The sequence below is a fragment of the Phascolarctos cinereus genome, unplaced genomic scaffold (genome assembly GCF_003287225.1).
Source record: "Phascolarctos cinereus isolate Bilbo 61053 unplaced genomic scaffold, phaCin_HiC Scaffold_9;HRSCAF=440, whole genome shotgun sequence".
NCBI classification, from domain to species: Eukaryota; Metazoa; Chordata; class Mammalia; order Diprotodontia; family Phascolarctidae; genus Phascolarctos; species Phascolarctos cinereus.
The window spans coordinates 65464144-65489922 of record NW_027556402.1 but is presented as its reverse complement, the minus strand read 5'-3'; the positions used below and the strand labels follow the sequence as shown (position 1 = coordinate 65489922).

The window sequence follows — 25779 nt, the reverse complement described above, 5'->3', positions numbered from 1 at the left end:
CCGCCCCAGTCCCCGGGCCAAGTCTGAGTGACTGAGAGTGACAAGTCTTTAATGGGGAGGAACCCGGAGCCGGAGTCATCCTGGAGGGCTCGGAGGTGCGAACGTGGCCCCTGAGCAGGCTGTCTCCCGGGCCACCCCGTAAAGCACGGGTTTGGCGGCAAAGGCTGCTCGCTCTTTGCAGCTGTCACTCACCCACCGGGCCACTGCCTGCACTCCTCCCCCTCGGCTTGACACGCAAGTCTGGGCCGCCTCCTCCTCTTCCTCCTCCTTCGTCTCCTCCTCCTCCGCGGGTCGCTCTGCTCCACCCGGTGCATTGACATATTAAAAATCCTCCCGCACCCGCGGTGTCCGTGCGTCCAGATCCTTGCGGGCTACCTGAGTGGGCTCGGCAGCAGCGCGGGCGCTGGGGACCAGGCTTGGCGAGGGAGGCGAGGCGCAGCCCAGCCCAGCCCGGAGGCTCCGCGCTTGGGCCGGTGTCTCCAGCGGGCTGCCGAGGAGCAGGTTATGAACTGGGACTGCCCGTGGCTCTCGTGCAGCAGCGGCCGGAGCCGCAGGAGCAGCCGGAGGAAGAGCTGGGGAGCGGCCGCCTTCCGACCGAGCTCTGGGGGACAGCAGGGCGGGAGATGTGCCTGTCCCCAGCGGCACAAGGAGCACCATGCACCCTGATGCCACCGACCGCGGCGCGCCCGGCCTCAGCCTCGGCCGGCAGCCGGAGCCCGTGGCTGCCGCCGTTCCCGAGCGGCGCGCAGCCGGAGCCCGTGAGCCGCGGCCGGCGCCTCGAGCCGCTAGCCGCTCGCCGCCGGCCGCCCCGGCCGCCGCCGCGCTCGGGATCGTGGCGCTGGTGCTGGCGCTGTCCTGGCTGGGGCCCGGAGGGGGCGGGGGCTGGGAGCCCGGGGAGCGCGGGCTCTGCTTGGTCCTGCTCCGGCTCTGCCTCTACCTGGGCTGCGCGGCGGCCGCCTTCCTCCTGGGCACCCTCGTCGCTCTTGTGGGCCACAGCCGCAGCGCCCCGCAGCCCCATTTCGTCGGCCGCTGGGGCCGGCTGACCGGCGCCTCCCGGGCTGGGGGTGCGGCCGCCCGAACGCTCCCCGGGGTGAGTAGCAGGGCTCTCCTCTCCTAACTGTGTGTGGGGGGAGGGGAGGCTGGCGGGCTTTCTCGTTCTCCACTTTCTGGGGGCACAGGCTGTCTTTGAAATGTTCCGGGAGGTATCTTTGGCCCCAGGTACCGCAAGGATGTCCATCCACATCTTCTCTCCACTCCCCCTGCTCTTTAAGAGCACCGTGGCGGGTGCCTTGGAAATTGGGAGATGTTTTCTATCTCCCTCACCCCCAACTCCTTGTAACTGATCTGGCACTGGGGTATAAGCTCCGTGGCTCAGTACTGGGATTTTATCCAAATACAGATCGTTGGGAACGGTGGGCTTCTGCAAATGGAAAACAAACAGTTCCAACAGGAATCTCATAGGCAACTAATTGGATAATTGACCCAAGACTTAAGGATTTCTTGGTTTCTCACATGTTAACATTACAGTCGATGAACACCCGACCCGTTGTTACTAAGACTTTCCACTTTCTAATACTTCTAAAGATGCCAAAAATTAATGTTTTGCAGTAGCAGGAAAGCTATTTCCATCTAAGAATGAGGCATTCCTAGACTGGAGAAGGATTTAGGGAAGTATCCTATTTCACATCTTCTTGCCTTAGGCTCTCTATTTACTACTCTCTTCCTCCTCCCATGCTATATATATTTTTGAAATGGTTAAAAAGGATTTGCATTTATATATAGGGTGTCCCAGAAGTCTTAGTGCAGCTTTAGGCTTTAATAAGCTATCACAGCTGCACTGAGACTTTTGGGACATCCCGTATGTACTCTGATATATGTGAGTTATATGATTTAAATCTATTTCTGAGCCTAATAAAACTGTCATTTAAAGGTGAAGTAACAAAATTGGAAATAACTGCTGTAAAGAGGGGCAGTAATTTGTACATTTCCTCTGTTATTTTCTATGTAGTCAATATCACAGCTGCTCAGAATCTGGAAGGACTATTTAGTCCAATCCATTCTGAAGCAGGAATTCCCAGTACAATATGTCAACTGGTCACTCAGCCTTAAAGACTAATGGGAAGAATAATGGGAATCTCATCACCTCCTACAGCATCCTATTCAATTCTTGGACAGTGCTGTTGGGATAATTTTCCTTATATGGCCCTAAGGTCCTATAACTTGTACCTAGCCTGCCCTCTGGGACCTAGTGGTACAAGCCTCATCCTCTTTCCTATGTTGACTTGACCCTGGCTTAAGATATTAGAAGACAGTCAGCTCTGACTTGCCTAAGTCTGCTTTACTTCAGGCTAAACACTTCCAGTTGCTTCACATGATCCTTGGATATTGGGGTTCAGGTCCCCTCCCTCTTCTTATTGCCTTCCTCTGTGTGAATTCCAGCTTGTCAATTTCTTTCCTAAAATGTGGAGTTTATAATCTAGTGTAGTCTGACTAGAGCTAAGCAGAGAGGAACTCTAGTCTTCCTTGTTCAGGGTACTCTGATTTTAAAGCACTCTAAGATAGTATGGCTCCCCTAAAGTAAGCTGCTGGAAAGGAGGGACTGTCTTTTTGACTTTCTTTGTATCCCAGTGCTTAGCATACTCCCTGGCACATACTGGGTGCTTAACAAATGCTTATTGACAGACTGAATAAAGTCTTATTCTTAAGTCTCTTTTATAACTTGGAGCAAACCCTGGATTCTGGCAAGCTACTCGCGTGAGGAGTAAACTCTACTACATATGTTGAACCAAACTGGAAGGCCTCAGGTACAGGCTGAGTGATGGACTATATGTTGTCTGAGGACTGTCCCAGTTAAATTTGGAGCAGCTCACCAGGTTGACTGCAGGAAGATGGATATTCTGGCCAGGGCAACTCTCAAAGATCATCTAAGTTATGTAGGGGTTGTGATCTGTGACCACAGAGAGAGTACTGATAGAGTTATAACTTCCAGAAGTAAGATTGATACCATTTGACCCACTTGACTCATATTGAGCCAACATTTTGAATGGCAGCTTGGTATTCAAGTATATCAGACTTGGAATTTAGAGAGCCCTGAGTTTGAATTCTGGATCTCACACTTACTTAAGTATATATATGATCTTGGGTAAATTATTTAACTTTCTTGAACCTATTTCCGTATCCATAAAATGGCGATGATAATCTTAATACTGCTTGTCTCTCAGGGTTATTATGTGACATATGCCTTAAAACTATAAATATGAACTGCTCTTGCAAAATCTTAAGAACCTTTTCATATGAAATATAGTTTAGCATGCTTACCTCTCTCAGACCCTTCCTGTGTCTCTATAGTGGATTTTTAAAAAAATCGAGCTTCATATTTATCCCTATTAATGTCATGATTTTTTTTTAGGCAGTTGGGGTAAAGTGACTTGCCCAGGGTCACACAGCTAGTAAGTTGTCAAGTGTTTGGTTTGAGGTCAGATTTGAACACAGGTCCTCCTGACTTCAGGGCTGGTGCTCTATCCACTGCACCACCTAGCTGCCCTGTCATGATATTTTTAGATACCACCTTTGGAATCCAACATAATAGTTATTCCTCCCAGCTTTGTGTCGGTTGCAAATCTGATAATATCCCTCTCTATACCTTTATCTAAGTCACTGATAAAAATGTTGAACACAGCCCTGAAGCTCTCCATTTAAAACTTCCTTCACTCCAGATTGACTTCTGTGTTTGGTGATTGAACCAATTCTGAATCTATTTATCTGTCTGTCTATCTGTATCTGTCTACCTGTCTGTCTATCTTTCCATCCATCCATCCATCCCTCCTGCCTACACCACTCCATTTTCCACATGAGGATAGATAATTGTCATGATGATGATGATGATGATGATGATGATGATGATAACTAGCACATTTAACATTGGTGCATTTTACATATATTCTCATTTAATCCTTACAACAACTCCATTAGGTAGTTGCTATTGTTATCCCCAATTTACAGATGAGGAGTCTTCATCAGATGCTTCGCTAATGACCAAGTATACTATGGCCATATCTTTTCTCTCCTGTCAGTCCTATCTAAAAGGGAAATTAACTTATTCTGACATGACTTGTTCTTGATAAACTCATGCTGACTGGTAGTGATCCTTTCATCCCTTTCCAAACTTTCAAAAAAAAAAGCATTCTTGTAATAATGCATTCTTAAAAGTTTGTTAAGTCCACTGGTCTATGGTTTGAGGAATCTACCTTCCACTTTTGGAAAATTGGCCACTTGTCTCTAGTATTCTGTTGCCTTTCCCCTTCTCCGTGAATTTTCAAAGATCACCAACATCAGTTCTATGATCATATTTCCTAGCTCTTTCAGTACTGTGTGATGTACTTTATCTGGCCATGCCTCCCAATTATTCCTGCCAATTTGGCACAAGAGTTTAGTACTCTGAAAAAAGTTAAAATGTTATCTGCATGCTCAAGATACTCTTTTCTCCGCCTGTCATGATTCCAAAAATGTCTCACATAATGGATTGGAATTGGAAAGTGTATGTAAGGCATGAATCCAGGTCAATGCAATGTTATCTTGAAATGCATCTAGAATTTACTGTGCTGTACTGAACTACCACATTCCATTCTTGCTGAGGTTCAGTGCCTTGTTTTTAGAAATGAATAAAACCTCAGAATTGAAAGAATTTTCCTATCTAGCTGAGTGCCGACTTCAGCATTTTCTGTGAAAGTTGAGCATAAAAAGCGTGATGTAGCTTGTTTGCTAGTATCTCCTCTCCCTCCCCTTTTTAAATTACTAGTCAATAATCAATGCTACCATGGAAAAAATGGTACCTATAAGACGAACCCTGCTTCTTTAGTGCTGGAAGGAATTATAACCAATGTATTTGAGTCTGCTAAACAGACCAACCCATTTTCTGGCTATGTGCCCAGAAGCCTTATTATGTTATGGGTAATCACTCTGTTGCCTGGAAAGTCAGGTTCTAAAAAAAAAAAAGTCCCAAAACAAACAATAACAAAAACCTTAGGACAAGCTCACTCGTGCCTTTGGGCAGATGGAATTGGAAAGCTGCCCAGAAATAGGATTTTTTTTAAGGGATTTGGAAGAAAATGAACCTCTGAACTTGGAGCCAGAAGCTCTGAGTTCCAGACTTAGCTCTTCCAATTAGCAACTATGTGATGGGTGTGACCTCCTGTGAGATTTTTGGGCTTCAGTTTTCTTATTTCCACTGACTACATCACAAGAATGTTGTAAAGATCTCAATTCACAAAGCTGTAGAGAAGTATGCCTTTTTTTTATTAAACTTAAGAAGAGGGAAAATTAGACAACATAACTTTTTTTTGAGTTATCTCACAGGGAGCGAAGATATCTAAACTGAGACACACAGGCAGATAGCTTCCCCAGAGTGTTTAGGGAGGCAAAGCTGGAAATCTGGGACATGTTGATGGCATTCCTCCATATCCTCTATTCCTTTTTCTACTGTTTCCAAAGTCTGTCTCTCTTTCGTGTGTCTCGAATCAGTCCCTAAGAAAGTCTAGTATCATGCATAGCCTAAGACAGCCTAAAGAATGTCTTTCTTAAATTCTAGCATGAACTTTACCCTCAGAGTCACATAGTATTGTATCAACATTCTCTCTACCAATTAGGAGAGTATCATGCAAAATGCCCAAAGTCCAGCCACATAATTGGGCTTTATATCTGTATATTTTCTGTGTAATACGTACATATGAGTGTGTATGCAACAACTAAGCCCTCTAATCAACAAGCAGTACATCACATACATGTATGCTTTATCCATCTATCCAGCTTATTAAATATATACCTAGAACATATACATTTTTAAAGTAGTCCAGAAAAATTTGAGATGTGAGGGAATTCTTTCAGCTAGCAGAGAGAAGGGTCAGAAAGGGGAAAGGAGGAAGTGTTTATTAAGCACTTAATTTTGTGCCAGGCAGAATGCTAAGTGCTTTCCAAATATTCTCTCATTTAATACTCACAACAACCCTGGGAGGTAGGTTCTTTTAAGATCTCCATTTTACAGTTGAGGAAACTGAGGCAGATAGTGGTTAAATGACTTGCCTAGGGTCACACACCTAACAGTACATATGAGTTGCGTGATTTAAATCTATTTCTGAGCATAAGAAGACTATCGTTTAAAGGTGAAGTAGCAAAATTGGAAGTACTTGCTGTAAAAAAGGTCCTTGGAGGATGTGTCAGGCGCCAGTTTTATGAGAATGGCTAGTAATATACAGTGCAGAAATTTGTACTTTGCTTCTGTGTTGTTTTCTATATAATCAAGGTCATAGCACCTCAGAATCGCAGAGGTGAAAAGGGCCATCTGGTCCAACCCCTTCTGAAGCAGGAATTCCCTCTGCAATATCCTAGACAAGTGGTCCACCTAGCCTTCCCTTGAAGACCTCCAGTAATGGGAATCTCATTACCTTCTATGGCAGCAGATGTCTGAGGGCAGATTTGAATTCCGGTCCTCCTGATTATAAGCCTAGCACTCTGTTTACTGTGCCACCTAGTTGGGCAAGTCACTTTACTTCTTATCTGTAAAATGGGAGTAATAATAGTGTCTACACACACAGGGTTGTGATGACGAACCATATATTAAGTGCTTTCCAAACCTTAAAGTGCTATATAAATGCTATTATTACTGTTGTTACTATTATCTCTGAGATCATTATATCCCCTAATACAGTGTCCTAGACATGTCCTAGCATGTAGTAAGTGTTCCATAGATATTTATTGAGTGGTTTTGAATAAAGCAGTTAGAAGCTACTCAAGGAAGAAGTGTCCATTCTAGTGAGGAGGGTGACACATATATGGATAGCTCAAAAGTGGCGAAACAGGATGGCCACATGGGTGCAATTAGACTGGTGTGGTAGTTCAGAGGAGGGATCTTATTTAATTTGCCACCAGCCAACTACTGACCATTAGGTCTTTGACCCTAGGCAAGTTATTTTTCCCATTGGCAAAATGAGAAAATGGGATAGAGTTTCTTAACCTTTTTTTATGTCATAGGCTGCATTAGTAGTCTGGTGAGACCTGTCACCACTCTCTAGGAATCGTGTTTTCAAATGCATAAAATAAAATACATAGTATCCCAAAGGAAACCAAAATTTAGTGAAAATAAAGATGCAGTTTTTTTCCCATCCAAGTTCATGGGCCTGTTGATATATCTTCATGCAAAGGGCTTATGGATCCCAGATTAAGAACCCCTGGATTAAAGGATCACCAATGTCAATCTTCAAGGTCCTTTCCAGGTCTACTGTTCTCTGATTCTGTGAATGCTTGCTGATTGGAATTGCAGATAGAATTCAGTAGACGGTGGAAAGCTGTGTGGAACGGAGAAATAGCATGGTTATAATTGTTAATATTATTGGTATTTTAATTATTATCTGTGAATAAGGCAGGCTGATTTGGCAGCTATAAAGAATGGTGTTGGAGGGGGAAGAAATGGGAAGAGACTACATAGGAGGTTGCCATTCTCAGGAGCCCCAAACTTCTGTCAGAATTCTGTAGTCTTTGAGAGAAAATGGAAGGGCTTGGAAGGTGTCATAAGTGATGCAGCTGTCTTGCAGGACAGATTCAACAGTTTCCTATGTTCCTTGTGCCTAAAAGCCTCTCATGCAGCTTGCACATGACTTTCCCAGGGACATACATAATATGGGAGAATGCAGGCACATAGATTATTATCTAGGGACAGTGGTCTTGATGAGGTCTGAGAGGTTGGGACCCCTTAAAAACCAAAGTACAAGACAGGTCATCTGGAATGAACTCACAAACTCAAGCAATCTTTAAGTCAAGTTGCAAAAAGTTTATTGTTACGCTTTTCAGTGGGCAAGGATTCTTAAGGAACCTACAATCTTAAAAGAGTATAGTTAAAGTTTATATAATATAAAATATGATAAGATGTGTCAAATATGCTAACTGGGTGATTCAGGGAGGGATTAGGGAGTGGTTAAGGAATGGTCAGTTCTTAAAGAAACATGCACTTCTTGTACCTCCTGCTGAGGCGTTTTACCCAGAGTTCACTGGGAAAAGCCCACAAGGGGGGCCACATGGAGGTGTGGTTTTAGGCCTGCTGCTCACTAAGTTAACTAGCGGTCATGGACAACTCAGAGTTGTCCAGTCTGCCACCAATCAATGTCTTGTTTGATGAGATAGATGTAGGGAGTATACATATGTCTTAAGTCTAGAATACAGATAATGAGGAGTCCAGGATGTAGATAATGAGGTAGGCCGGTAGTATAGATAGTCCAGTGGGTAAGAATGTCTTTATGACCCAGTGCAAAGCCGGTTCAAACTAATAATTCCTCCAGGTGCGGTTTGTAACTGCACCAAGGAGAGAGATAAGGGTCTTGCTCCGACCCACTCATGAGTAATTGCTAGGCACAGTGTCCTTGGGCTGGGGAGAAACTGTCAGAGACAGTGTTTCTGAGGCTAGGGAGAAATTGGGGTCCAAGCATAAGCACCCAAGCACCCCATCAGTCTCCTTCACTCCCAAAACCACACTGTGCCATTGCAAAGAGCTCTCATCATCTTCCCTATCTCTCCATTTTTCTAAGAGAGTCCACTAAGGGCAGTAACCTGGGCCAGACTTACAAATACCAGACCCAGAGGTCTGCTATTATCTGCTTACTTGCAGGAAATACCAGAGTACAGAAGAGAGGAATGAATTTCTAAATGCTGTTTAGTGACTGCTTTTTACGCTCAGCTCAGCTGCCTAGCTTCCTTAGTATGGTAATAGAGAGAATAGTCCAGGAAACTGACAATGAAGACTTATATTTTTGTCCGTTCTGGACAGTGGAACTAGAAGGAGAGCGCAGATGTAAGACACATTCCAAATGGACAATCACCAGGACTCTATAACTGAACCAAGGTGAAAAATTAAGGAGAGAGGGAAAATCAGAAGCTGAACAAATGGAACAAATTCTACAAATATTTATTTTCTAAGTGCTTTTTGTGTGCAAAACACTGTGATAGGCACTGGTAGAACTACAAAGATTAAATACAACACCTGATCTTGGCCAAAGTATAGTGCATAGAATGTTGAACTTGGAGTCAGGAAGACCTGAGTTCAAATCCAGCCTTAGAGTCTTACTAGCTTTGTGACTTTTGTCAGGCGGCTAGGTGGTACAGTGGATAGAGCCCTGGGCCTGGAGTCAGGAAAACCTGAGACTCTTACTTGCTGTGTGATTTTGGACTAGTTGCTTAATCACTGTCTGCCTTAGTTTTCATTATAAGGTCACTTTATCCTATGCCTCAGTTTCCTCAGCTATAAAATTGGATCATAATAGGGGCAGCTAGGTGGCTCAGTGGATAGAGCACTGGACCTGAAGTTAGGAGGACCTGAGTTCAAATCTGGCCTCAGGCCAGAACACTTGACACTTACTAGCTGTGTGGCCCTGGGCAAGTCACTTAACCCCAATTGCCTAAAAATAGCACCTACCTCTCAGGTTTGTTGTGAAGATCAAATGAGGTAACATTTGTAATGTTTGTTTGCTACAGTGCTTGGCACATGGCAAGTGCTTAATAAATATTATTATTATTATTATTAATGAATCAAGAGCCACTTTACCTATCTCTGCCTCAGTTTGCTTATCTGTCAAATGAGGATAATAGTAGCACCTACCTTTCAGGGTTTTTGTGAGGATCAAATGAGATAATGTTTGTAAAGTGCTTAGCACAGTGCCTGACACATCGTAGATGCTTAATAAATGCTAGCTATTATTATTTATTCACTTAAGAGTCACTTAATCGCTCTGTGCCTCAGTTTACTCATCTGTCAAATAGGAATAATAATAATAATAGCACCCATCCCCAGGGTTGTTGTGAGGATGAAATAACACAAATAAAATATCAAATCTTTAAGTACCATATAAATGCTAGCTAATTAGCTTAAAGCCTTTTTAGAGATAGATGACACCCCAAAAATTAGAGCAGTAGGTCAGAATGAGCTCTGCCATCTAAGCCTGGGCAACCAGGATTTGGCTGGGTGTGGGGCTTGTGTCTTGGATACCAAGAGGCCTATACCCACCACTCCAGGCCTCGGCCAGCACTAGAGCTGGGCATGAGGACTTTGTCTAGCACAGCTAACCTGCCCTGTTGGATAGTGGTCCAGCCTCTGGCAATGCACAGTCATGGCCCTAGTAGAAGCTACTATCTCTGAGCCTAAACATTCCATGCCCCTGATTGATTGGTGCTTTTTGAATCTGGAGTTGGAAGTGGATACTGGTTGAGCCAGGTTTTGAAGGACCATTGCCAGAGACAGATGCCAACTTGGAATAGTCTGGATGCTTAGCAAGCCAAGGGGCAAGGACTTGATAGAAGGAGCTTTCAGCTAGGACCAGGAGCAGGAAGAAATGCCCAGCTCTGCCTGTGTGGTCTTGGGCAAGACCCTTTCTGTCAATCAGTGAGCATTTATTAAGGCTTACTGTGTGTTAGTGATGGTGCTAGGTACTGAGGGTACAAAGAAAGCAGACTGGTTTCAAGGAACTCACTTTAATTCTGGAGACACCATGAAAAAATACAACACATATCCAAGATATATACAGCGTAATTTGAAGATGATCTCAGAGGGAAGGTACTAGCAGTAGGGGTGTTACTGGGCTGGGGGACTTCCTACAAAACCTAAGGGTGAGATTGTTAGTCTTTCTGTCATGTTCAACTCTTCATGACCCCATACAAATCTCTTTACAAATATTATCTCCTTTGATTACCTACAATAGCCCTGGGAGATAGGTGCTATTATTATTCCAGTTTTATAGTTTTAAGAAACTGAGGCAGACAAAGGGAAAGTGACTTGCCCCAGGTCATACAGCAAATGAGGCAAATTTGAACTCAGACCTTTCTGACTCCAGGTCCAGTGCTCTATCCATTGCTCTACCTAGTTGATAGCCCAGGGTGGAATCATTAAAGGTGCCAAGATGTTAACCTTACACAGGAGATTGTGATTGCCTTTTGGCTCTCTCCCACTACATATCTTGGAGCAGGGGTTCTTTTTTTTTTAATTTATTTTTAGTTTTCAACATTCACTTTTATAGGACTTTGAGTTCTAAATTTTTCCCCCTCACCAAGACAGCATGCAATCTGATGTAAGCTATACACGCATAATCATATTAAACATAGTTCCACATTAGTCATGTAGTAAAAGAACAATCAGAACAAAAGGGAAAAATCATGAGAAAGGAAAAAAGAGAGAGCAAATAGTAGGCTTTGATCTGCATTCAAACTCCATAGTTCTTTTTCTGGATGGGATAGCATTTTCCATCATGAGTCTTTTGGAATTGTCTTAGATCATTGCATTGCCGAGAAGGGTTAAGCCTATCAAAGTTGGTTATCATACAGTGTTGCTGTTACTGTGTATACAAGGTTCTCTTGGTTCTGCTCACTTCACTCAGCATCAGTTCGTGTAAATCTTTCCATGTTTTTCTGAAATCCACCCGCTCACCATTTCTTACGGAACAGTAGTATTCCATTGCATTCATATACCTCAACTTGTTCAGCCATTCCTAAATGGATGGGCATCCCCTCAATTTCCAATTCTTTGCCACCACGAAAAGAGCTGTAAATATTTTTGTACATGTGGATCCTTTTCCCTTTTTTGTTATCTCTTTGGGATATAGACCTAGTAGTGGTATTCCTGGATCAAAAGGCATGCATAGTTTTATAGCTCTTTGGGCATAGTTCCAAATTGCTCTCTAGAATGGTTAAATCAGTTCACAGTGCCACCAACAATGCATTAGTGTTCCAATTTTCCCACATGTCCCCCAACATTTATCATTTTCTTGTTTTATGATGTTAGCCATTCTGATAGGTGTGATGTGGTACTTCAGAGTTGTTTTAATTTGCATTCTCTAATCAATAGTGATTTAGAACATTTTTTCATATGGCTATAAATAGCTTTAATATCTTCCTCTGAAAACTGCCTGTTCATATCCTTTGACCCTTTATCATTTGGGGAATGATTTGTATTCTTATAAATTTGACTCAGTTCTTCATATATTTTAGAAATGAGGCCTTTATCAGAGACACTGGCTGTAAAAATTGTTTCCCAGCTTTCTGCTTCCCTTCTAATCTTGGTTGTATTGGCTTTGTTTGTGCAAAACCTTTTTAATTTAATGTAATCAAATTTATCCATTTTGCATTTCATAATGTTCTCTATCTCTTGTTTCATCATACATTATTCTGTTCTCATAGATCTGACAGGTAAACTGTTCCTTGCTGTTCTAATTTGCTTATAGCATTGCCCTTTGTGTCTAAATTGTGTCCCCATTTTGACCTTATCTTGGAATATGCTTGTAAGAAGATGTTGGCCTGTGCCTAATTTCTGCCATACTATTTTCTAGGAGCAGGAGTTCTTAATCTGGGGCCCTTGGTCTCCCAAAGAATCTTTAAATAGATTTTAGGGGGTTTGTGAACTTGGATGAGAAAAAAAAGATATATCTTTATTGTTACTGTCCTCTATGTGAAAATCTGCATTCAATTATAAATGTAGAAAACCTTACAGACCATTTTTTTAAATAGGACTAACTAAAGGTCTGTGGCACAAAAACATATAAGAATCCTGTTCTATAGGCTTCTCAGATCACCAAAAAAGATGTTGGTTATGTTTAAAATGTAAAAATTGCAGGCTCTGCCCACACATTTATTTTGTTCCCCAAATCACTGTAGTGACATTTGGTACTGAGAATGTAGGGACAGACTGTGCCATGCAGAGTACCTGGATGGCTGTTGAGTTGACCTCTCTGGCTTAGAATTCAGCTTGGTTGATTAGATGAATTGGTGAATTTGCTTTTATAAGCCGACAGCGTGAAAAGAAAATTTAATTCTGTAGCATTAAAAGAAAAGCCGCTTGCCAAAAACCAAATAATGTTAATATAAAATATTATGCAGTAAGTTCACAAAAGGTGCAAGTAAAATGTTACATGAAGTCTAAGGAGGGAAAGGCTGGTATTAGCTGGGAGACTTAAAGATGGCTGCATGGAGGAGTCAGAATGTGAAATGGTCTCTAAAAGGTGGGGCCAATAGAAATGAAAAAGCCAGATGAAGAAGAGGATAGTTTCCTAGACTTGGAGTCAGGAAGACCTGAGTTCAAATGTGGCCTCAGACACTCACTAGCTGTGTGACCTTGGGCAAGTCACTTAATACTGTTTACCTCAGTTTTCTCATCTGTAAAATGATCTAGGGAAGGAAATGGGAAACCACTCCAGTATCTTTGCCAAGAGAACCCCAAATTAGGTCACAGAGAGTCAGACACAACTGAAATGACTGAATGACAAAAAAAAAATACCTACTTTTTAGGGTTGTTTTAAAGATCAAAGGAGATAAATGAAGTGAGAAAATCAGTCTAGATCCAAACCATTTCTAGCTGAGAGACAAATAGAGAGAGAGTGAGAGAGAGATTTCCAAATTAGCATTGCCCTTCACACCCTCCAAGATGACTCTGGGCCCAAGAAGAATCTTGAAAAAAGAAAAGATGACTTAAAATACAATCTGGGTTAGCCTTCCTGAATTATGCAACTAAATCACTATCCCATTCTTCCTGTACAACTCTCTTTACTCCTCCAATTTTCTCTTCCCTTCCATTGCTATTGTTAGAAATAGGCTTGACACCAAAAATTTAGCATCAAGAAATTTTATTACAGAGAAAGTCCAGAGGATTTAGACGTTTCTGGCCAGAAGCGGGCTCCACCCCTCTGGAGGAGGGGTGGGCCCTGAGTGCAAGGGCAAAGGTGCTTTTATGCAGTTGAATTCGGCGTGAAACCTCCCAGGCTGGGATTGGTCCAACCCTTCCCAGGTTACACCTTTCCTTACATGTTTCCCCTTGATATGCTCAAGTATGTTCCCCCTCCCTTGGTCATACATCCCATGACTCGTTAATGAGGCTCTAATTTTATGCAGGGTGTGTCAGATAATAGTAATGAAGCTCATTAAGCAGGTGCACTAACATTTTTCAGGTGTCCTCAGGTTGACCCTAACTGGTCTGAGCTGGCTCGACCCCTATCTTGATTTTGGGGTCTTCTTGGAACAATCCACTTCCTATTGGTCAAGCCCAGCCCACCTACAGTGTACCACCTCTTGGGACCTTTGTTCTTTAAATCTCTGCATTATTCTACCTGTGGAAACTTAAGCCCTTCTAACTCTAACACTGTCTTCATCATTTTTCTCTGGAGAAGGCTAGCCCGCATGTGCTTCTTTCACCCATATTGTATCAGAAATATTCAAGTGGGTACAGAGGCAGTGAATAAGACAAGGTAAGTTTGATTATTACTCTTATTCTCTTCATCTGATGAAGAGCCCTTTCCCCCCTTTCATCCTGACCTGTTACCAAAGGGCTTTTCCCAAGAATCTGGAAAAATATTTTAAAGAAGGATTTTCTTCCTTAATATTTTCACTTTTCCTATAAATCAGCTTTTAAATATGCTGCCACAGTAGTATGGTCATTCGTCCTCTGTAAATTAGGAAGAATAGCAGGTGTTGTATAATTTTGTATAATTCCAGCAACTGTCTCTCTAATTGTTTGATAGGAATTTAAATTTTTGCCACCTGCAATGACATGCAGTGATACGACCTGGATGGTATCTAATGCTTCCTTGCAAGGTCTGCATTGATTCCTAAGTTCAGTCTCCTTTAAGAATGAACTTTCTGCACGATGGAAATGGTTATCCACATCCAGAGAAAGAACTATGGAATAGTCTGAATGCAGATGCAAGTGCACTATTTGCTCTCCTTTTCCTTTGTTGTTTTGTTTCATTGCTTCATTCTCGTGGTTCCTCCTATTAGTTCTAATTGTTCTTTACATCATGACTAGTGTGAAAATATGGAAAAGGTACCTTGTCTAGCTCGCAGATTCTAACGATTGAAGATTTTTAGCTCCGCCCTTCTGTAAACTGGACAACTAGATACTTGCGTTGCTTTTACAAAATTTCCTCAAGGTTTCTTCCTCAGAATCTATCTGTGATTAAGGTTGAGCTCATTCGATTTCTTCTGCTTATGTCTCTTTGCAAGATGTAGGTTTGCCTACCGTCCGTGGTACATAAAGAATCTCACCACTCTGGGTGAGATCCCTACATTCACTTTACAGATATCTGTTCCTAGTAAAAACTTTAGATCATCCCATCAGAGACTCATTCAGATTAAGATTTGACCTGTCTATGGGTATGTTAAGTTAGCTGAATACAGAAAGGAAGGACAATACAATTCTAATACCTAACCCTAAGAAAAACGGACAAGAAAAGTGGCTTATTCAAAATCCTTTATCACTTTTTTTTTCAGCCTGAGGAAAAGTTTATTAGTGATAAATCCCATAGGCCAGGTGACACCTGTAAAGACCAGCGGGCATGAGAGGTTCTCAGCCTTGTGGGCCTGAGATTCTCAGCATCTGAATGAGGGCCAGGGTGGATCTTAAATACTAAAGTAACTTTGGGTGGCCAGAGAAGGGGGTTGGGAAAAGGGTCTAGGTAAGAATTCTAATTGGGGAGGTCTGAGAGATTGAATAGACAATGGGAATAGCTAATGGAGGGCACAGGAAGGCAGAAGCTTGAAAGGCATCTGCACAAAATCAAGGTGGGGCTAGGACTTTCAAAAGGAGATAAGGGGAGTAGATAAGGAACAGTTTGAGACCAGAGAAGGCCTTTCTGGGGCCTATAGACAAAAGGGAGCCAGATTCTTTTAGGGTACATCTGAATAAGATTAACAGGTAAGGCTAAGGCTTTCAAAGGGAGATGAGGGTCTGGGGCCTGTGAGTCAGATTCCCTTTAGGGCAAAGGGTGAAGATCTTGGCTTGGGCCCCACCCCCATCATTTCCCCCTCAAACAAATTGGAACCAAATTCTTTTGGTGAAAGGGGCAAAGGTCTCTGCTTCTGAAACTGCTTCCTGCTGTCAAGGGGGCGTAGAGCAGTCCCTGCCTCTCTGGGTCACATTCGAGGGGTCAAACTTCAAAACCTGGCTGATGCCAGGTTCAGTGGACTAGAGACCTTGGGTTGGTATACAGTCAGCTGGAAGTTGATGGCTCCGACCCTGATACTGGAGGAGGGGGAGGGATCAGGGGAGAAGACGCCACTGCGATACCCTTGTCTGGAGCCTGAAGAGGGGTCCCGTCCAAAGTAGAGGTCAGTCGTGGCTGAAGAAGAGTTTGAGATTTAGCAGTGTTTCCTAGTCGGGGAACCATATGAAGAGGTCTAGGACTTTTGGGGTGTTGGGACCCCAAGATCGTGGGACCGGGCCCTGCTGAATGAATTCAACTCAAATCTTCTTCAGCTGGAGGAAGTTTATTAGTGATAAATCACATTGACCAGGTGACACCCGGAAAGACAAGCGGGCATGAAAGGTTCTCAGCCTTGTGGGCCTGAGATTCTCAGCCAAAATCCTTTATCACTTTTGGGGAAAAACAACTCAGTGTGTGTCCTTTTAGGTGTAGAAAAGAGAAAAATAGCATACTTTTATATGAAGGACACAATAAACATCTTTATATTTTGACAAGTCTGCCTAAAAGATAAGGAAGACTGTGTTCCTTTGTCCTTAAACTATCTGCCTTTTGGGACCACTTCTAAGAACTGTTTTCCTTAATACTTTATTTTATTTTGGTTAGGCAGTGGGGTTAAATGACTTGCCCAGGGTCACACAGCTAGTAAGTGTTATGTGTCTGAGGCCAGATTTGAACTCAGGTCTTCTGAATCCAGGGCCGGTGCTCTATTCACTATGCCACCTAGCTGCCCCATTCCTTAGCACTTTAAACATGTATACATTGATGTCATAAGTACAAAAATCAAATTAGTTAAAGATATAGGACGACTGGGGACAGCTAAGTGGAGAAGTAGACAGAGTACTTGGCCTAAAGTCTGGAATTCATTGTTCTGAGTTAAAATCTGGCCTCAGACACTTCTTAGCTGTGTCACCCTGGGCAAGTCACTTAACCCTATTTGCCTCAGTTTCCTCATCTGTAAAACGAGCTGGAGAAGGAAATGGCAAACCACTCCAGTATCTTTGCTAAGAAAACCCCAAATGGAGTCACAAAGAGTTGGACACGACTGAAACAGCTCAATAATGACAGGAGGATTGGAAGAAGAACCCCAAGAGGGTCAGATACTTAGCTTAGGGAAAACTGAAAGTGAGCCTTATTGTAAGAGGATATTGAGGAATGGAAGATGGCCTTCATCAAGGTTCAGCCAAAATTCATTTTAAAAGCTCAGGACGTTCCTTGGAACATTTAAATGAAACAAGTTTTTATTGAACCCCAGCTCCATGCCCAGAATTGTGATCTTGACAGATAATTTCATTCTCTTATTTCTCTTAATAGTAGTATTCTGGCACTAGGTGAGTATCTCCTTACAAAGGAGCAAATCTGAGTCTCCAGCTGATTTCCTCAAGCCTTTAATTTCAAGTATAGGTCCATAAGATAAAGAAGGGTCAGATCTTCCAGTTCCTGTAATGAAGTAGCAACCAGCATAAGGAACAGATGGCCTAGATAATGTGCTAATCTCCTTTTAGAGGGATGGTCTGGATAAGATGGTTGATGCTTACAGACAGAAAAAAATGAATGAATATACAATCAAATACTATACTTGAATTAGATCAGACATCATAGCTCCCAAAAGGAGTTGTTTTTTTTTTTAAATGCAAAACTACTACCTACGGTAAAATAGACTGGGACTAGTAACATGGAATCTAGAGAGGGGAAAAAGAGGGATGAGAATTAGAATGGAGAAAGCATATAAAAATGATGTGATGGCATTAAAAACTACTTGCTCTTATCTGCAGCTTCCTCCTAATTTTTGTTTGCATCATAAGTTAATCTCTCATAGAGCATGGTATAAGTGTGAGCTATTATTACTAACAACATAATAATCTGCAATTCATTTTCCTTTCAAGGAGGGCTTTCTTCTGGAAAGGCATAAATAGGAAAAAAAGGATGGATTTTTGGGACCACACTAATCTCACCACCATAGACTGGCCTTGAATTCCTCCATTGCTCTTCATGGGTGTTTAGGGGTTGATTTGGCTTAAATGTTATTTTGTGATTCGGTTTTTGGGCATCTCAGAGAAAAATTTCTTGAAACCTCTCATGTCTTGATATAGTTGTGTCCATCAGTGCCATTTAGGATGGCCATTCACTTTCTTCTTTCTTCCCCCAAAGACTCATATCTTATAACAAAGTTTGTTTTTTTAAGAAAAGGTAAAAGGAGAAAGAGGAAAAAAAATCAGAACTGTTTAGTGCATAGGAAAAAAATCTGACAATATATGTGCTAACATCTTAAGTTTACTAAAGACATGATGAATGTTTTTTGAATGATAGCTACCAAATAAAATAGCAAGGAATAACTTACTATAAATGCATTAAAAACTTATAAATAAAACAGTAATGGCAAACACGAACTGCAGCACAATTTATGAGGGAAAACTTGCAGTTGGCTTTGGCAGTACTTTTTTTTTTTCCCAACAGAAGGCACACATGTATACAAATCTGTCTATGAAGCTGTATTTCTGCTCTCTTACTTTCTGGGGTATTATTTTTGTCTTGAGAAGACAATAATTACTGCTGACTACTTTTATTTTGCTCCAACAACCACATAGTTTAAAAGGGGTTCATGCCCCCCCCCACGTTCTAGCCAAACCCAAATTAAGTAGAACCTGGAACCAAATAGTCTTTAGACAAGAAAGTAACTTTCATAGGAATGAAACCTTTGCGTTGGCAAGGATTGGGCTGCTTCACACTAGGGTGGTGTCTGTTCTTCTCTACAGGATAAGTTCTCTTGCTGGGCTGATGAGAAGGGAATCTTTTGTGTCTCCAACTCCATGCAGGGCCTGGGTACCAGCAAAGAGAGGAAAAGAGGAGAAAGGTAGATGTATTGTATATTGTCCTAACTTCTAACTCAAAATTCATTTTCCCGTGGGAATGATGTTTATAAATGATGGCTAGCCATGCAGGCTAGCCTACCAACACGTATTGTATCAGAAATGGTCCCCAGTTCTGAACAGTTGACAGAGAAAGACTGACTGCAGGTCAACCTAGCTTGTTTGCCACTATTCCATTAATATGGAACATTTTGAAGGCAAGCCTTTTCTAACTCTGGTCCCTAGCACACACTTTCCTATATACTCTGCTCTGTAAGGGCAGGCAGAAGGTAACCTTTGATCTTTGGAGCTATAACCTGTTCATGATGCTGACTTTAACTTATTTATATATGATTCTGCTGGCTGACTGGTTTGTCTTCTTCCCTTTTGTCTGGGACACTTGACTTGTCCCTGGCTGACTAACCTATCCTTTGATTCAGAAGCTTATTGTAATATTTACATCTAGAGGGAATCTTAGAGATCATCTCAGCCAAACAACACCTTCATTTTACAGATGAGGAATCTAGATCTCAGGGAAGTGAAGCAACTGCCACTCAAAACCAGGATTTGAACTCGGGTCTTTTGACTTGAAATTTATAGCTCTTCTTATGGTGATGTGGTAATTATTATAGAAGTCAAGTGAAAGTCGTTGTGGATTGTATGAAAAATGATTTTTCTTAGTAATCATTGTCTTAGAGACTCAGAGCTTCCCCCACCCCCCTTTATCTAATCTAATGGCTCAATTTCTGCTCATTGTGTTACCCTGACTGGTCTGGGAAAGTGCTAATTCTTCCCTATTGTCAAGATAGGTGATATGGAAATTTATGTCTCTTTGAGCAGGATTAAGTGACCTAAGTTACCTACTCAAGACCCTCCTTTTAATGTAGCCCATCTCCCAATATGTTGACCAATCAGAGTTGATTGGCACCCCTTGGGAATACCTACTCTTCAAAGGGCATATAATTCTGTACCCCCAACCTCCAAATTGAGCCAGTTCTGGATTGTAACTTCCATGCAATGCATGTTGCCAGCTTGTGAGAGAAGTTAAATGTGGACACAACCTAATCTTTCTTAGATCAAACTCTGTGAAGTTTGACATTTAAATGGTGCCATGTGACTTGGATTTGACTGGGATTTGGAGACTGGACTCTTTGCCCCTGACAGCACTGGGACTGGGTACCCACAGGATTTTTTTTTTCTCTTTGAAGTCCCAGTCCTGAAGGGTGGGTGAATCTTATCCCCAAAATCCCTACTCTTTATCTCTCAGACACCCTGCATTAGATTGTAGTCTGCTTTTCTCTCCAAGTGACTCTGGGGGACAGAAACCTCAAGATAGGGCTTGGAGGCCTCAAGACAGATCTCCTCTGAAAGGATATCCTTTATAATTTGGCTATGTGTCAGAGTAAATTGGCATGTGACAAAATGTATTGTGATCTGAATTGATTGCTTTTAGAAGAATGTGAAAAAAAATTAAGATTAACTAAAAGATAACTCTGAATTTTGGCCAGTCTAATTCTAAAAATTAGATACATGCACTCTGTCTTGTCACTTTCTGTCTGTCTGTGTCTCTGTGATTGTCACATTTGTGTTAAAAGATTCAAAGTGCTGCCAGAAACACTTCTAAGGAGCTTCTAAGGTCTGTAATTAGAGAGAATGTTGGGAAAAAACTCCCACCTTAGCCTTTCAGCAGGAGATTAAGACTTTTTTTGTGTCTCAACACTGGCCAAGTTAGAGTTATAAGGATAAAATTAGATAATAAGTAATGGATTTTAGTGATTTATTTAAAATGCATATTAACATTATAAAAGCTGTTTGTGAAGAGTGTGAGAGAAATATAGTTCTCTTGATTTGTAAATTATTAAGCATTAATTCCCTCCAGATTCTAAAAGGTGAGCACAAGCAGGATAAAATTGGGGTATAATTTTTAAAAAATTTTATTTATTTATTTTTTGTGAGTACGATTTTTAATTTAGAAGACTGTGTAATTAGGCAGTCAAGCCTTTTGTAATCTGTTAAATGGGATTTGGGAGTAGCCAGAATCCCACTCTTGTGTTTCAACAGGATGAGAACAGAAGCCACTGCATGTCTAACAACGCAGTCTGGGATAAGGTTAAATACAATGGGCCAGTCTGAAGGAAGATACGTGTAGGTTGAAAAGATCCTGTCAGCCCCCATTTAGGGTCTTTAGTCATGAGGAGAGGCTGTTGACCCAATTTATTGGTTACTGCTAGCTTAACAAATTGATCCCTTTGGGTATCTTGTCTCTCAGTTCACCTTAATTTCTAATGCAACAGTAGTGATTAAGAGTGGTGAAGAAGAGACTCAGACATAGTGCCTTAGGAAAATTTGAGGAAGGAGGCCATTATCAGGTGGGTGGATAGACGAACAATTTACAAAGGTGAGTCTAGAAGGATGAGAAAAAGGTTATCTGGTGGAGATGCGGAGGAAGTGGCATGGGGGACAGACATTCTGAGCTAATGCATGGATCGAGGAAGGGGAATGCAGAATAAAATGAAGGGAGCACATTGTAGTCCCAGCTGGCGGAAGAGCAGAGTGCTTGAAGAGAAGATGTTTTCCATCTGGGGCAAGAGAGGATAAAGGCACCCTCAGTTAATGTGAGAGTGGGGAGGCAGAAACTATTGGACCAAAGGGGTAAGGGACCATCTGGTAGCTTCTTATTTTTATTTTAATTATTTACTTTTGCCGACTAAGTGCTAATTAGGATTTGAATTCATGGCCCAGAGTCCTTGGAATGGAGGGCATAGTGGTGGGGAGAGCCAACATTTTTCTCCATCTACCTATAGTTCTCTACTCTGCCAATGCATACTAGTCTGAAACCCAATTTGGGATCTCTTCTTATTTTCAGTGGATGAGCCCTGTCTTAAGCAAGGGATGGACAGTGTATGTGTGTCTGTGGCTCCTTGTAGTTTTCTCTGCCCCTCCCCACCATGTGTGGGAATATCATGAATTGAAAGGGTATGCAAAATGTGACTGTTGCTCTTACTTTGAGTTACTCCTTTAGAAAAAGGCCTAGAGGTCTTTGTGAAAATATAAATGTGATTAGAGAAAAAGTGGCAGATTAACTCTTTGCCACTTGTTGTCACATTGCAGAGGAGGGAAGGAGAGAGGAAGAAAATGGGAGAAGATGCAAGCATTGTTTTGCATAGGGTCAGCCCTGGCCAGGGTACCGAGACTTTGATCTTCTGGAATTTATTTTCTGAAGCCAATATGGTTTGTACCACGAACAATTCTGCTGACACATGGAGTTAAAGGAGGAGAAAACTAAGTTAAAAAAACTCTATTATGGTTGTTTTCTTCAGTAAAGTATATTTTCTTCACCATATGACACCCTGGAAGAGTGGTATCAGCGTGTGGCTGCATAGAGGAGAGAACTCACAGATTATGCACACCTTGGAAAACTTTAGCACTGTATTTAAAATTATATGACTCCTTGATTTAGGAGAAACCTGTCATCTTTTAAAGAAGTCCAAGATTTGTTGATAACACCGTGGAATAGAGATCCTACAGAGAAAGCCTTGTGACTTAAAAATTAATGCAACATGCTTTCTTTCATTTGGGAAAAAAACCACAAATAAAATATAATTATGTTATATTTGAGCAATTCACCAAAATCCTGGATGGTTGTTGAACCTTTTGGCTCCCAAAATTGCCTGCCCTTCTTTACCCTTCACATTCATAGGAGGGCAGAAAGGAAAGGGAAAATAAAAATGATGATGTGCATAGTTCTGCTTTTCCTCCCAACAAATCATCCATTGTTTTTATTTGTTGTTGTTTTGTTGTTGTTGCAATGGGGTTAAGTGGCTTGCCCACGGACACACAGCTAGTGTTATGTGTCTGAGACCGGATTTGAACTCAGGTCCTCCTGAATCCAGAGCCAGTGCTCTATCCAGTGTGCCACCTCGCTGCCCCCCATCCATTGTTTTTACCCATACTTCTGGAATAATGCTTTTTCTTCTTGGAGAAGTTAGTGGATTCTGATCATTGGTGAAATGGACAAACATTCTTCATTCAAGGAAGAATCTTCATAATTCCATATACGTAGCACAGTGGAGTGATGTACAGTGTGGACTAGTGGGAAATAGCCCTGGGTTTGGATTCTAGAAGACTAGGGTTTGAATCTTGGCTCTGCTACTTACTACATGTGAGTGTTTGGATGTTTTGGCCATCTTGTGCAGAGATGGTCCTAGCTTTGTCTAAGAAACTGGTAGATACTATGGAAATATCATTGGGGGAGTATGGGAAGGAAAAGAGAAGGAGACAGAGAGAGGAGAAAGGAGAGAGAGAGAAAGAGAGAAACACCTTTCCATTTGAACTGGTAGGTAACAACCAGCCAAGATACAGATTTGTTGAGGAGAGATGTTGCCATCTCTTCTAGAAGAATGGACTATAAATAACTGGGATCTATATTTACATCTATATATCATTGGGACTAATGGTCATTCAAGGGTTTTTTTTCAATCCTTTCTTTTAATTTATTAAAAGAATTGTAGGCTGCAGTGCATTACCATCAATGATTTTCATATAATAAGAAGTGTAAAAGATATCCAAGAACTGCATGATGGCTAGGTAATACACCATGAGAAAGGGATAACAGATGGCGGGCCAAAGTTCTTTGCTGGTACCAATGATATGTTAAAAAGTCTGTTGAGTAGATCCTCTATGAAGGATGTATGGGGAGCATCATTGACTTAGAACTGAAAGGGGCCTTTGGGACATTAAACCAGCCCCTTTATTTAACAGATAAGGAAACTGAGGCCCAAAGAGCTTGAATAACTTGCCCAAGGTCAAACAGGTAGCAGAGTCAATATTTGAACGTGAGTGTTCTGACTACACATAGGACTGTTTCCTCTTTGTTGCATGGCCTTCCAAGAATCATAGAGGATGAGAAGGCACAGGTGGATTCAAATTTAGATCAATGGAAGCAGCAATCATATTGATAGCATGCTGGGTACTCTGAACTGTTGAAGTACAAGGTATCTCCAAAGTCTCAGTGCAATGCTTAATTAAATTTTAGTGTAGCCAAGTTCTGATGAGTGCAAATAACCAATCCCCCTGAAGTGGTCCTATGTATTCAAATTCACACTATTTAAAGTTATAATTATGTAAAATAGGGTTATTGGTTCCAGCCCAAGAGAAATGTGCGGGACAAAATGGGGGTTGGGGATTTCTTTTACTGCATTGATGAGGACCTAGCCCTAGCTTAAAACTGCACCAAGACTTTTGGGACACCGTCACTATGCATAGATGCAGTATTGATACAATTACAAGAAAATGGAGAAGATTAGAAAGGAAATATTTCTTTTTATCTACACTTATGACACAAAAGGAAACATATTTAAGTTACAATCAAGAGGAATTAAAGCTCTAAAATCTGCTCCTAAATGTCTTTTAAAAAATAAGATAAATGCCAATTTACCTGGCATGGAGGGAATGTGGGGATAATATACTCATGTTCCCTTCCCATCAGTTCTCTGATCATATGCCTTCTATTTGTCTAAGGAAATAAATCACCATAAGTAAAAGTTCTCAGGATTGTAGATTTAGAGCTGGAAGAAGAGATCTTAGCATTTGTCTCTCCACACCCCTTCTCACTTTTCCAGTAAGGAAGCAGAGAGGTTTGGAGAGGTTCAGTGACTTACTGTCATCTGTGACATGGACACACAGATTTGTACATCTCAGAACCGTGTTTTAAATCCTGGTCCTCTGGTTCGAGACCCAGAATGTTATCCATTCATCATGCTTCCTCTCTCTGCTGAACTGTCTTTAAAAGAAAATATTTTATAGGGAGCTAGGTGGCACAGTGGATAGATCACTAGCCCTGGAGTCAGAAAGACCTGAGTTAAAATCCAGCCTCAGACACTTACTAGATATGTGACCTTGGGCAAATCACTTAACCCTCATTGCCTCCAAAAAAGAAAATTCTGTTCTATGAGCACAGCTTTATCCTTGAAGTTAATTTTCTCATTTGTGTTAATATAATTGTCATAAACTTTTTTTTTGTCAAGTAGCTCACATAACCTGAGTGGAAGAATCTGAACTCTTATTATCACTTTGTTTACTCTTCTTTCTTTTCACTTTCTCCTTCCTTCTCTCCTTTAATTTCAGAGGCAAGCATAGCCATGTCATGGTTCTTCCCATCATAGCTACCATGCAGTCAAGTATGTGGGAAGTTGTCTGGCAGTAAGCAATTGTAATGGTGTCTTTTCATCTCCTAGGCCCTCTCCCCTTCCCCCACCTCCTCTCTAAGCTGCAGTTTAGCCCTCATCCAAATCCTTGTAGCTTAGACTTGTGAACACTAATCACAAAGTAGAACCTTGGAATAAGGTTCTCCATTTATGGGTTCTGGAATTTTGGCAAGAATTCAAGTCCATCTCTATGGTTTAAAGATTGTACCTCTTTTTAATGTTTGAAAATTTGAACGTTTATCCATTTCCAATTTTATTTCCTTTCTCCCAATTTTTCACAATTTTTCTTTTTCAGAAATAGTGATTTAATAATCATATTCCAAAGGTCATTCTGTGTCCTGGTATGAAACTAGTAAGCCTTGAAATTATTGAAGGCAGTTGTATACTCCCAAGTCAGCTGAGGATTTAGACATTAAAACCATGGCATTGCACTTTGAAGGTATGTTGTCCAAATTAGCAGCCATTTGGGTTGGGTTTCAAATTCCTACGAACTAATTTTATCTTTCCCAGTCTGAAGATCTTTCCTATTGTTGGAGATGAGGAAAAAAATAGAAATTTGAATAGTTTTACCTTTTCCCTCTGTCCCCTGTTCATTCTATGGCTCCAGGTGCCCCAAGGATCAGTCTTATCCTTTCTTTGGACTTTCTTTTGTACTTAATTCTCTGTGCCTTCCTTCCTTCCTATTCATCTTAGTCCTACTCAGACCTGGTCTTTAACTTCCTCTAGTTG

General features: G+C 41.5%; 1 protein-coding gene across 1 annotated transcript in view; it reads left to right on the top strand.

Annotated features, from left to right (window-relative positions):
- Positions 1 to 25: 25 nt before the first annotated feature.
- The window catches only part of SNX25 (sorting nexin 25), a 272281-nt gene continuing 246527 nt past the window's right edge, over positions 26 to 25779 (top strand). Inside the window, 1 exon segment of the mRNA XM_021007602.2 lies at positions 26 to 1090. Within this exon segment, the coding sequence (XP_020863261.1) occupies positions 656 to 1090 (435 nt within the window). The 5' untranslated portion in view covers positions 26 to 655.